Below are 13,577 nucleotides of genomic sequence, written 5' to 3' on the forward strand. Positions count from 1 at the left end.
CAAGCAATCTAGTCGCTTGCTATATACTGGTACGAAATGACTAGGGGACGAAATGACCCAGCAATATAATAGGTTTCTAGTCATTTCGTACCTAATGTAGTCGTTTCGTACCCTGGTCCAGTAATATATACACCTCACTGCAAATAAACTAATGGCAAAAATATTGTAATAAATACATCGGTATTGTTTGGTGTATTGTGAGACCCAAAATGTTTTTGTATCGTTTGAGTTTAGAGTTATATCCCTTGATCACTTCCGGTCCATGTGGGAAAGAAAATGGAGGTTCAATTTGCTCAAAAATTGGCTTCCAATGAAAAGAAGCAAAGAGACAAAGCTCTGAAGAAACTGCGAAAATATATTGCAGCAAAGTCTTCCGGTAAAATTTCTTTACTTAGGAATGGGCAAGATTATTTACGACTGGAGAACCTGGGACAGATCAACCCGTGATGAAATCTACTACACACACACACACTTTCATTGTTCAAACATGTTTAAATTTAATGATGTTACAAACTTGTACAGTTAAAGTTTAATTTGTTTAACTGCACCACTAGAGAACATTGATTTATTACATACCACGGCCTTTAATATTCGAACTTAATGGTCACCCGATCGCCCCTGTCGACTGAAAACGACGACAGGCTTTTTTAAAAATCATTAATTAATAAATAAATAAAAGTACAGCTATGTACTATGTAGCCTACTTTGCACCATGAAAAAGTGTAGGTCTGCTTTTACATATAAACATATCCCAATATAAAAATAGGTGTATGGTAAGTTAAGTGGCATGTAAAATTGGGCACAAATTCATGTCGACAAGATTCAGCCCTGGTTATGTGTACACGTCATAGATCGTATCCACTGAACATTATATTTTAGGTATTTTTTTTAAATTATTATTATTTCATTGAGATGGGGTGGGGGCAGGAAGGGGTTGTGTCGGTTATACCAGTGCTCAATCTTTGTTTGTTGGAAATTGCAGTGCCATGGCGTTAAGTGACTAACAATACCACAAATGTATTGACAGTGGCAGGGCTCGCGTTGTCGGTAGCCAAATTAGCCAATGGCTAATAAAATTTGCAAGTGGCTAAAATTTTGGCTAAGCCATTTTCTGTCTTCTGATGTGAACAAACGGTTACATAATCTATCCGACACCTCAAACATAATAATACTACCAAATATTCAATTAGCATAATAGCCATCTCGCTACCGGTAACGAGAAACGGTGTCATACAGAATACAGCGTAGGCCTTATAATGTTTGCTATTTTAATAATCACGGTTATTAATTTTAACAGCATGCATTCAACATGTATGACAGCAATGTCTGGATAATCTGTAACTTATTATTTTTACTTTGTAAAATCTTTGAACCAAAGTAATAAAAACAGTTTGAATACACATGCCAGTTCAGGGCCGAAAGACATGTATGCCATCTCAAGGGCTGAGTTCAGCCAGACCGAACGTAAACAAAACATTCGCTAAACTGGTTTATGCGCTTCACGTTAAACCAAATGGACACGACGAACACCAATCAAATATCACTTTTAAAAAAAAGCAGGAAAAAAAAAGCAATTCAAACTAACATAAAGATTGCTATTTAAAGAAATAATGAGCTCTATAAAAAGAAAAAGACCAAAAAAAAGCTCTCAAATTTTTATTTGGAAAAAAAGAAAGAAAGAAAAAACAACACCCTCCATAAACATCCACCCACCCCCATATTTCTGTATGTTTGTTAATTTAATGTCATAGGCCTTAGAAGTGGGGGATGGATGTATGGGTACTGGCTTCAAACTCTAAAGATATTGCATAACCCCATCCCAACCCCACCCCCGCTGAAAAATCGAAGTAATATATTAACTGCCCCTACCCCCATTGAGGTTTTTGTTATTCCTATTTATTCCAGTTTGTACACAATTAGCTGAAAAAGATACATTTTCATATTCATATATATATAAATGAAGAGCTTTGTGAAAAAGCAAGTTATGGGCACTTAGCAGACCTTTCGCTTTCGCCCTAATTTACGTGCAAATGTAAGCATGTTTTCGCCATTAGAACTAGTCGACAGTGACAGTGGATTTTAATTCATTTATGGGTTGCTTAGACCCACTTTCGTCAAAATGGAACAATACCATGCGTGACATTATGGTCTAGCTAATATAATTGACATTCAGAAAATAATGTTGAAAATATCGTCTGACCCTTAAATTCTTTTGAGTAGTATATTTTGGCTACAGGTATTTTTGATCCAGGGTGAGCCCTGCAGTGGCATGTCTGTTATTTGTTTAAAGAGTGGGTTGGTTGAGTGCAGGAAAATACTCAAAGTAAATGTTTTCTCTTATAATCTGTTGCAATATTGAATATGTTTTAGAAAATATTATTCGGGCAAGTGAAAATAGATCCAGGCAAGTGAAAGTGCTGTCACCACTTGCCCGGATGGCAACTTTAAAAAAATGTTATGTGCAGACACTGCGATGGGATTGATCTCAGACTGACCGCACATTGAACGAGTGCTTTACCACTGGGCTACAAAATGTTGAGGGAGGAAGACTGGTTGCATAATTGTTGAATTAAAAATGCCACGTTAATGTCAATGCCCCAACCAACACTTATCAGTTGAGCTAATTGTAGGTCTATGTAAAGTATGTTTAACAAGTTATTAAAATAATAATAATAATATGAGGGATCTAATTTTTTAAAGATTTTTTTTCATACCATATTTACCCCTTCTTTGAGTCCATCCTCATAAATATTTAGTTTTATCCATTTCCGACTAGTAGTTTCAAATGTGGATAGGTACATGTGTAGATAGAGATTTTTTTTGTTCCATATATTATTTTGTAAAGAATGAAATAGATCATTTGCATATATAATGCCACCCATGTGACACTTCGTTTTGTCACATATTAATGTTGTAGTTTTGAATATTTCAGGATATCAATTTTTTTTTTAAATCGGGTTTTAAGTTTTAACTCTTCTCAAACATTATTAATCAGTGATAGAAAAAATAATTTTTAATCTAAAAATCTACTCATCCACTATATAAAGATAAATTGGCAATACCTCCCGAATCTTCTGTTTAATGATTTAAACAAGACACTAGAGCTATAATTAATATAGTTTTCATAAGTATATGTTTCACCGTATATTGCTCATGATTTTAAAAAAACACACACCCTAAAACAAAATATTTAAATAAAAATAAATGTTTTGTTTTTTCTTTTAAAATATTTTTAATAAAGTTATGGGACTACCAATTTTAACTGAGGGCTACTAGATTTTTTAACCTGGTAGCCCTAAAAAACTTATGGTCATGGCCTGTAGTAGTAATGTTAAACCAAAAAACTTTACATACATGTGCTTTCCAAAAGATTCCCAGAATAATGTTAAATTGTTTTTTATCAGTACTGTCTACTGACTTAAACGTTCTGTGCATCCCTGCCAATCATAATAATCAGCGCTGGCCAAAAGTACTCATGTGCTCGCCCCAGATGAGTAAAAATTTTCAATTCAGTCTTCCGCCGGGCAACCAAAATTTCCAAACACAAACTTCTTCTTCATCCCTTGTGTACACTTGTGATTTTTTGTAATTCCATAGCCTGGCCAAGACTGTGCGACCGTTCATAGATTTCGATTGGTTGTGCAAGTAAGAAAACTATAACTGACTCCTACCACCCCCTCTCTCTCTCTGTCTCTCTTCATCCATTCATCACCTATGTACAGTGTGTGTGCGTGTGCTCACAGTCACACACGTTTGCATGTCAGGCCCCTGGATTTCACAGAAATGATAGTTTTCGGTAGCATGTCGGTAAAATCACAAAACCGAACTTTCGCTTCCCATGATTATTATATTGAATACCATATCTGACCGGAAGTATGCCCACATCTTTGAATAAGCACCCCTCCTTTTTGAAGGCATTTAAGAAATTTGGTCGTTATTCGTAAATCATGGTATTTGATGTAGGTGTCTGTGACGTAAATTGTCAAAAACTTTGAAGATTCGAGAAAATGCTGTTTAGAATATTACGATCCAGCATGTTACTACAATGGATGAGTAGACTCTTTGTAAAGTTAGTTTTTGCTTTATCTATTTGAGCTCGCGCAACATATATGACGTAAAAAGAGGTCAGGGAATTCCCACCGTACAGTAATTTTTTCATTAACATAGGTTTTTTCTATTGCAAAATTAAGTTGTCCATCTGCAAATTTTCACATATGTTTCCCAATTCAATTGATGTATTAAACGTACATGCAATTAACATTTATTTGACTAAATGTTAAAGAACACTGAGTAGGCGTGCATGCAGGAAAGTTTGTAATGGGATCTAAGCAGTCTCTGACTGAGTCTGTTTGTCGGACTGACATTGACAGCATCAAACGCCAGAATTTCTAAAGAAAACCGAGGGTATACTCACCCTGAACATTTTGAAAATTAAATGACCTGAAATGCAATGTCCTGCATTCTTCAAGTAAAATTCATCCAGAAAAATAAAGAGGTATACTTTTTTATTATTTAATATTTTAAAAAAAAAACCCATAAAAAAGACAACAAAAAATATGAAAAACAACCCACACAAACAATCCCAAAATTAATATTATTCACTGTGAAATAATTAATTTAAAGTTGCATATTTTTAATGATCATTCTAAAGTAATAGGTTAAATTTAAAAAAGAAATGATCATAAACTCATTTCCAATTTTACATTCACAAATAAAGGGAAATAAACATATAGGCCGTGTCCTTAAGTTTTACAGTTAAATAATCTACTAGTAGTAGCCCTCAGTAAAAAAATCGGTAGCCCCATAACTTGAAGAAAAAAAGAGAAAAAACTCAAAATGTCTTTTCAATATGTACCGTAAAAGATAGATAGATAGATAGATAGATAATAGTAATAGTAATAATAATCCGTACCTACCTACCCACATTTGCAATGGACAAAACAAACTATTTTTAAGGATGGCCTCAAAGGAGGGGTATATATGGTATGAATTTTTTTTTTCTCATCTAATAACCACCACCAAAAACCCGACCTATCCTATCTACAGTAACTTGTTTGGTACAATTCCAGAAACACGCAATAGTTTTTTTTTTTTTATTATTATTATTAATTTGTTTAGGCCTAATCTTGTAATGAAGGCGTACAAAATATTATTGTTCAAAACACTTCATACGGTTTTCATGTGTAGAACGTGGTCCGATTGGACGTAGAAAGAAAATGTGATTCTTAAGAAAAGTATTTTAATGTACGTCCTGCACTAGTGTAGAACTGTCTGCTAATCGTATGATCCTGAAGATTGATATTGCATATTTTAATACTTAAAATGGCTGTAACTATCTTTAATAGATGTCATTTCGAAGAATCTTAAAAAAAACTTTCCTTTATTCCAAAACGATAGCGTTTTTTATTGATGACAATAAACTTGTAAATGCCGTAAGCCCATTATCCCAGACAAGGGATCGCTGATTCGCCATGTGTGTTGTGTTATTGCATAACACGATCAGATGCCATTTTGAGCGAGGTTATCGCGCAAAACAGTAGTAAATGATGAGAGAGATTTAATTAAAAATAATTTGTAAGAAAGATTAATATTTTTAACATTGAAAACAATCATCAATTTATACATTTCTTTAACATAATAATATATATTAATTTTGTGAACAATGATCTGACAATTTGCATAGGTAGCCTAGAAGGAAACCATGATTGAATTATGGTTTAGTTTAGACTTCAGCTGGCGGCAGATAGTCTTGATCATACAAGGCATTGGTTATAAGTAGGCGTCCAAACAACAGGCCATGTTGTTGATTGTCATAAATGACTACGAATAGATAACCAGTGTTCGAGATTAAAATTTTTGGCCAGTATCCCAGTTGGATACTAACATTTCAAAATCTGGTATCCCACCTGAGAATTTAGTATTATATGGTATCCCGGTGGGATACTGGGTTCTTGAAGTCTGGTATCCAAAATTAAATTCTGGTATCCCCGGGATATCGGGATACTGTTAATATCGAACACTGGATAACCCATGACCCAAATGAAAATTCCATGACCCGTACGAACCCTGTATATCTGGCCACTGAATTACTTCAAATTATTTGTATTCGTCCACTATGTTAAAAAATTCATACCACTGGCAAATATACTCCTTTATTTCACTGAATCATATTGCGCAAGTGCCACCTGTTGGTCAGACATGGGGAGCAATTAACAGTTTCAGCAACTCTTGGCAGTAGAGAGTGCATGCATGAAAGGTGGAATTTCAGACACCGATGACGACTCAAATGTCTTTTTGATTGTGGAGTGACTGGACATGTCAAAACATCTGGTAGCCTGGCAGACTACCAGGGTCAGACAACTGGTAGTCCGAGTGAGAAATCGGTAGCCAAAACAGCCCGGGTTAACGCTAATGTTGAGTCTTGACATACACAGTAATACAGGGCTTACAAGTGCTTTGTATGATGTAAACTTTGTGACACATACAGATTAAATTTTTTATCTAAACTGTTACATTTTTATTTAAACTGCTTACGTTAAAAAAAATTGTGTACGAGTAAAATTTGAAGTTACTTGCCCGATGGGCAATTGAAAATTTTAGGATATGCCCAGCCCTGATAACAGGGCTTCTAGATTATGGTAGCCCCAATCCCTTGGCTAGTGATATTCAGTGTTGGGCTAGTAAATAACTACCATTACCATGCCCGACAGCTAGTAAAAAAACGTTGTCAAATGCTGCATTTAAGTATACTTTGTAAATATGAATATCCTGGCCCAACCCCTGCCTCCCCAATCTTAAAGTGTGTTACGCTCTATCTCCCTCTTTAGGTGACATATCTGATTATTACTGTACATACTTTAAAGTAAAGTGGGGCTAGTGAATTTGTAATCGTGGCTAGTACATTTTTAAAATTACTGATCCCATGGCTAGTGGCTTGTATAAAAATTCTAGAAGCCCTGCTGATAATGATGCCAATTTATTATATTGTTTTATTTGTTATTTTTCAGTTGGGTTTTCCAAAGATGATTACCTCAAGATCTGCAAAGGGCTGCACTATTCGATGTGGATGCAGGACAAACCACTCATACAGGTGCTGCACTAAATCCAGGGTGGGAGATGGTGGGAGTGGGAGATTAGTGGATCATAAAACATGGCTTGAAATTCATTTTATCAATGGCAGGGCTAGCTCTGGCACTTCAAGGAAACATGACACGAGACCATATTATAGCTCATTTTAAAAGAAAAATGATATAAAAATAATATACAAATAACTTTATAACAATAAAATACGTGTAGTTAACTTAAAATGAAGAAATTACGCTAATCAGTATCAAAGTACGATTTATGCATATTTCTTCGTGAGCATTCGGAAAAAAAGGGAAGTGACGTCAGAGCCGCTGTACTCTTCCATTGTTGTTAACTGTTTATATATGGAGTAAGGGGCTTACGATCTTTTCAGTCCAACAGTGCCGTACTGCGCGGCCTTTGGGTGTAAAAATAAACAGTTTAAACGATCGGGATTGTCTTTTTATGGTTTTCCAAAGGATTGTATCCGAAGAAAGATGCGTGTATTTTATCGCAAAAGAAAAGATTGGACACCAACACCGCATAGCACTTTGGTGTCAGCCTATTTACAGCCCGGAGCCCGAACGTTACCCGGAGACAAAAACAGTACTCGGTTGCGAATGCCGAGGTGTACATCATACATATTTGGCACAAAGATACACCTCAGCATGATGTATTTATATATGTTAAAACAAAAATGTAGAATGTTTTATTTATTTATTTTTTTGGGAAAAAAAGAAGATTTTTCATGTTATGGCTGTAGGCCTACATAACAAAATCTGTATTCACCGTCCGAAGAAGGAAACGTCAACAAGTAATTAAATATGGCATATACAAACATGGGATTTGGCATGAGGATACATCTCAGTACGATGTATTTAAATATGTTTTTAAAAAACGTGTAGAAAACAATAATAATTTTAAATAATGTTTTTAATCTTCGGGCGGAATACGTCACAAAAACGTTCCTCATCGCCCGAAGCCCCAAAGCAACACGAAGTTCAATACAAAATAAACCACTACTGTCGGTGTCGAAATAACTATTATGTTTCATCCACGGGCTGACTTGAGAATCGGAGTGTTGTTTTAGTTAATTGGTCCTTTCTTTCCGTGGCCTGCATATGTGATTCCTGATTGGCAGGTGTATATTGCAGGGTATCGACCAGGTAAGTGATTACCACGGTCTAGACATACGTACAAAATACGTGCCAGTTTTTTTAAGATCACAGGGTATTGTGGCGTAACCTATCGCGACTATAGTACAATGTTAATGGACATTATCAGCCGCCCTGCTTCATTACTGTAAATAATGCTGTAAAACCCTTGATTAAGTAGACTTTCCCATCTAAAATTACAAAACTGACCAATTACGTAGTACCAAAGAAAAGAAAATTATCACTTGGGTATCGCGAGTGGTCGTTTTTACTCTAACGCACCCTACCAATAGGCCTAATAATATGCTACTTTTTTATGAGAGAAAAATACTATAACCCCATTTCGTTCTATTGATGCAAATAGAAATATATTTAGTTTAAAATTTGATTATACTCTCAAGTCATTTATGTTGTTTTACAAGCCAGGTTAATGAAAGTGAAGCGCCTTGTCGTAAATTAGAGCGTTTGTTTACACTGTGCATACAGATTTCATTATGTACAGCCCGAACATAAAAAATGCGATATTTTCTAAAAAAAAAAAAAACCACCAAAAAATGTTTGTCCTACATTTATATTTTTTACATATTTAAATACATCATATCGAGGTGTATCTTTATGCTAAATATGAACAGTATACACCTCGGCATTAGCATCCGAGTTTTGGTTTTGTCTCTGGGTTACTTTCGGGCTCCGGGCTGTAAATTGGTCGACCGGTCTGGTCTGGCACCATCAGTTTCTCCACCCTCCGACTCGCTATCCGTTTTTTCATCAGTATCACTGTTGTAAGTAAATGTGTGTCTTTCTTCATTTACTAACAGCTCATATTGATACGGCAAAACGTTTTGCGAACGAACACTCATTGTTTTGGTAAGCTGTGCAAGTCTTAGATTCTTTATGAGTGGTACGGACTAATGCTTTTAAGTGTAAGGCTTCAGATCAAGCGACGCGTCTCTGACGTCACAGACCTCGTGATTGCCCTGCTCATTAAAGATCGGCAATTTCCGCTAAGAGCTCGTATCTGGGGTTCTTTTATGGAGATATTTTAAGTAATTAATTTTTTATAAAAAAAATTTTTTTAGGTGATTCAATTTATAATTAATTGTACATGGTTGGTGCCAAATATGGTTTACGTGACATGTTTCCTTTAACAAATTTTCAGGGGCGGGATGTAGCCCAGTGGTAAAGTGCTCGCCTGATGCACAGTCGGTCTAGGATCGATCCCTGTCAGTGGACCCATTGGGCTATTTCTCATTCCGGCCAATGCACCATGACTGGTATATCAAAGGCTGTGGGATGGTGCATATAAAAGATCCCTTGCTACTAATGGAAAAATGTTGAGGGTTTTTTTTCTCTGTGACTGTCAGAATGACCATATGTTTGACATCCGATTGTCAATGATTAATAAATCAATGAGCTCTAGTGGTGTCGTTCAACAAAACAAACTTCTTTTTTTCGTCGTTTGAGAATTTAAAAGCAATTGGTGAGTTTTATTTAATTTGGCATAAAATGTTTACATGTAATAATTAACATTTTGTTACAGAATATATCGGCATTTGTGCTATTTTTTTAATTTAATAGATAAGTTTTTCATGGGTCGACTTATAAACGGGTCAATAAAAAAATAATTTTTCAGGGCTTGAAATTAGGGACTCGACTTATAGCCGAGATCGACTTACAGGCGAAGATATACGGTAGTCTTTAGACAGGAAACCTGGTAAATTTTTTCATTAGTAACAAGGGATCTTTTATATGCACTATTCCACATACAGGATAGCTGTTTTCTTCTCCCCTAGAGCTAGCCCTGAGTGGGAAGCAATGTTGTTTTTTAAGCAAAGTTAGAAATTGAGCAAGCAGTTTTATCATTAAAGGCTTTTGTGGGAGCTATCACTGACACTATAAATAGTATAATTGGCGATATTCTCCTAAAAGATATCTCTTCTTTTGTTACGTCACACTGTATGTTTCAGCGCTGACCCTATCATTAGTGACGTCATACCACTGTCATTCTGCTAGTTAACTAGTCTACCACTGCTAAATATTAATAGAATCAATCACTGTTGTGAGGTATAGATACGGCTATTCCAACCCAACAGGCCCTTACAAAAACATTTTGTCCAGAGGGTTGGAATTGCCGTATCTTTACCTCACAATGGTGATTGATTCTTTTTCTTGCTCATTTAATTATATACAGTAACAACACATTAATTTTGTAAGCAAAGGTTTGTTTATTGTAGAATGTTTCGTCTACAATTCACATGCTTTTTATATTTACACACTTGTACACTATTATAAATCAAAATATCTGAAAAATGCCGTCATCGTTTCCCCCCCCCCCCTCCCCCGGTCCCCCTCTCAGTTCCTACACCAGTGTAGTGTATTTATACATGTTTTTTTCTTTTCACCAGGAGGAGCTGTCGGTTAACATCACGCGTCTGGTTCACATCGTGAACAACTACAAACAGGCTTTGCTGTTCATCAAAGTCTTCCTTCAGACGGAGGCCAGGGAATGGAGCGGCATAGATTTCTGGCGCATGGACAAATTCATGATGGTATTTTTTTATATATATATATATTATATCTCATACTGGCCAGTTAGTACACTGAATGAATGAATTAATATTTAACAGCACAAAAACAAGGTTCTTGTGCATCCTGGAATGTCCTTGAATTTTGTGATTTTAAAATCCAGGACTGGAATGTTCTGAAAAAACCCATTAAATTTTATTGTCCTGGACATTTCTGGAAAAAATTTAGTGGTTTAATTTTTTTTGGCATCTTTACTTTTGTTGTCCTCATAACCTGTCTAAATTCAGACAACAATTTGTTACAGAAACATTCATTGATTGAACATTTCATGTCCTGAATTTTTTTATTTTATTATTGTCCTGGAAATGTCTTTGCATTTTAAGTTTTTTCATGTGTAAGAACCCAGAAAAATACACATTGGTTAAACAAACAAAGCTACATTATTACACTTATAACATCATACCTTAATTTAACATTTTTAACATATATATATATATATACTCTTCAAAAAAAGAAACGCAAAAGGGTACAAATGGGTTATAACTCCGATTTTATGTTTCCTACCGGTTCATGCTTTGTGAATATAAGGTCATTGCATGTCCCAAACACATTCCCACGGTTACATTCGATAAAACGCAGCTACTGTACAATAAAGTTCCAAAATGTGAATATTCGCAAAAACGCAGCCACGTGCAAACCATGTCACCACTGCACGTGCGTTGTCTGCACGTGCAACATGAACACCGACAGTATAAAAGTGCAGGGTGTTCGCTTGCCTGGCCTCTGTATCTGGCCGACAGTTGACAATCCAGGACATGCCACGTCTCAGTGAACCGCAGAGAAACAATGCCATCGGCCGACTAGACGCAGGCAAATCCAGAACGGCCGTTGCCAGGGCATTCCATGTGTCCCCAAGCACCATCTCCAGACTGTGGGACCATTACCAGCAACATGTATCAACACGTGACCTCCCTAGATCCGGTCGACCACGGGTCACTACCCCCGGGCAGGACCGCTACATCCGGGTACGCCACCTTCGGGAACGATTGACTACTGCCACCTCCACAGCCGCAGCAATACCAGGTTTGCGCAGGATATCCGACCAGACCGTACGGAACCGCCTACGTGAGGTAGGAATTCGTGCCAGACGTCCAGTTCGAGGTGTCATCTTAACACCACAACACCGTCGACTCCGACTGCAGTGGTGCCAGATTCATCGACAATGGCCTCAACTGCGATGGAGACAGGTGTGGTTCAGTGACGAGTCCCGATTTCTGCTCCGACGTCATGATGGAAGATGTCGCGTGTATAGGCGTCGTGGTGAACGTTATGCGGCAAACTGCGTGCAGGAAGTGGACGCTGGCAGAACTGACCTGGTCCACGTGCAGGGCAACCTGAATGCACAGGGCTACATTGACCAGATCCTCCGGCCACACATCGTTCCAGTTATGGCCAACGCCAACGCAGTGTTCCAACATGACAACGCCAGGCCTCACACAGCACGTCTCACAACGGCTTTCCTACAGAACAACAACATTAATGTCCTTCCTTGGCCATCGATATCACCGGATTTGAACCCAAGTGAGCATCTATGGGACGAGTTGGACCGACGCCTCCGACAGCAACAACCACAGCCCCAGACCCTGCCCGAGCTGGCAGCAGCCTTGCAGGCCGAGTGGGCCACCATCCCCCGGGACGTCATCCGTACTCTGGTTGCTTCAATGGGCAGGCGGTGCCAGGCAGTTGTCAACACATGCGGAGGCCACACCCGGTATTGACTCCAGATGACCTTGACCTTGACCTTGGTGGTGTGTCCTATCACTTACTCACAATGGACTAGAGTGAATTGTGAACAATCCTGCAACATTTGGTAATTATCGGACTCACCATTCAATAATTAAATCAATTCTCCAAATGTTACGACAATGTGGTTTTGCATTTCTTCTTTTGAAGAGTATATATATATATATATATATATATATATATATATATATATATATATATATATATATATAACCCATTTGTAATGCAGTACATTTTTAGGTCACATACATGTATTGTGGAACATTTTGTTTTCATAATCTTGATTAGTGATATTTCTAGTGAATTGAAAATTTATTAGCAACTATTGTTAATGTTTTAAATTTATGTGACGATCTCTGAAACTACTGAACAAAATGTTCTCTGTATATTTCTGACCTACACGATTTCAATAATCTCACAAGTATGTGCACTTTGAGGTATGAACAGTAATGGCTGAACGTAAAAGAAGAAGAAACTTTGAATCAGGGTTTGCACACATTGTGCTTCATGCCATTATTATCTTCCCTGTAAAGTCTTGGAATTGATTTGTTGTTGTTAGTAAAAAAACCCTAATTGTTCCAAACAATTCTGAAAATAAACAGTAAATCATGTTAGTTATTTTGATTTTGCAGTTCTGTACAACCGAGCCAGTTGTAATAATTTGGTAATGTGACAATTTTGGAAAGTCTTGGAAGGGACATTCCTGAGTTTGCTGCATTGTAAGATATTTCTGCGATTAAACTTGTATATTAAATATAATTTCTTGTTTAGAATATCAGTGATCAGTGTCTGTATATTCCATGTGTTTCTGGTCGTTTTAATATTTGTAAGAAACCCAAACTGGATTTTGTCTTCAAATAATTACGTATGTACGAAATAAAAATATTTTACGAAATAAGATGAAATTTAATCTAATACAAATATTAGAACCTCCAAAAACACATTTAATATACAGCCAATAATATTTTATGTAATTACAATCATTAAAAAGTCTGTTAGTCGATAACATCTTAAAAAGTGCAGTAAACC

General features: G+C 36.6%; 1 protein-coding gene across 2 annotated transcripts in view; it reads left to right on the plus strand.

Moving 5' to 3' along the window:
* The first annotated feature begins 272 nt into the window (after nucleotides 1–272).
* The window catches only part of LOC121386706 (ribosomal RNA processing protein 1 homolog B-like), a 29,786-nt gene continuing 16,481 nt past the window's right edge, over nucleotides 273–13,577 (plus strand). For both annotated transcript variants that reach the window (XR_005959687.1, XM_041517701.1), the window contains exons 1-3: nucleotides 273–376; nucleotides 7,008–7,090; nucleotides 10,625–10,768. Coding sequence is in view for 1 of the 2 variants with exons in the window: in XM_041517701.1 (XP_041373635.1) it covers nucleotides 277–376; nucleotides 7,008–7,090; nucleotides 10,625–10,768 (327 nt within the window). In the remaining variant the exon portion in view is untranslated. The remainder of the gene's footprint in view (nucleotides 377–7,007; nucleotides 7,091–10,624; nucleotides 10,769–13,577) is intronic.

The sequence above is a fragment of the Gigantopelta aegis genome, chromosome 12 (assembly GCF_016097555.1).
Source record: "Gigantopelta aegis isolate Gae_Host chromosome 12, Gae_host_genome, whole genome shotgun sequence".
Taxonomy (NCBI): Eukaryota; Metazoa; Mollusca; class Gastropoda; order Neomphalida; family Peltospiridae; genus Gigantopelta; species Gigantopelta aegis.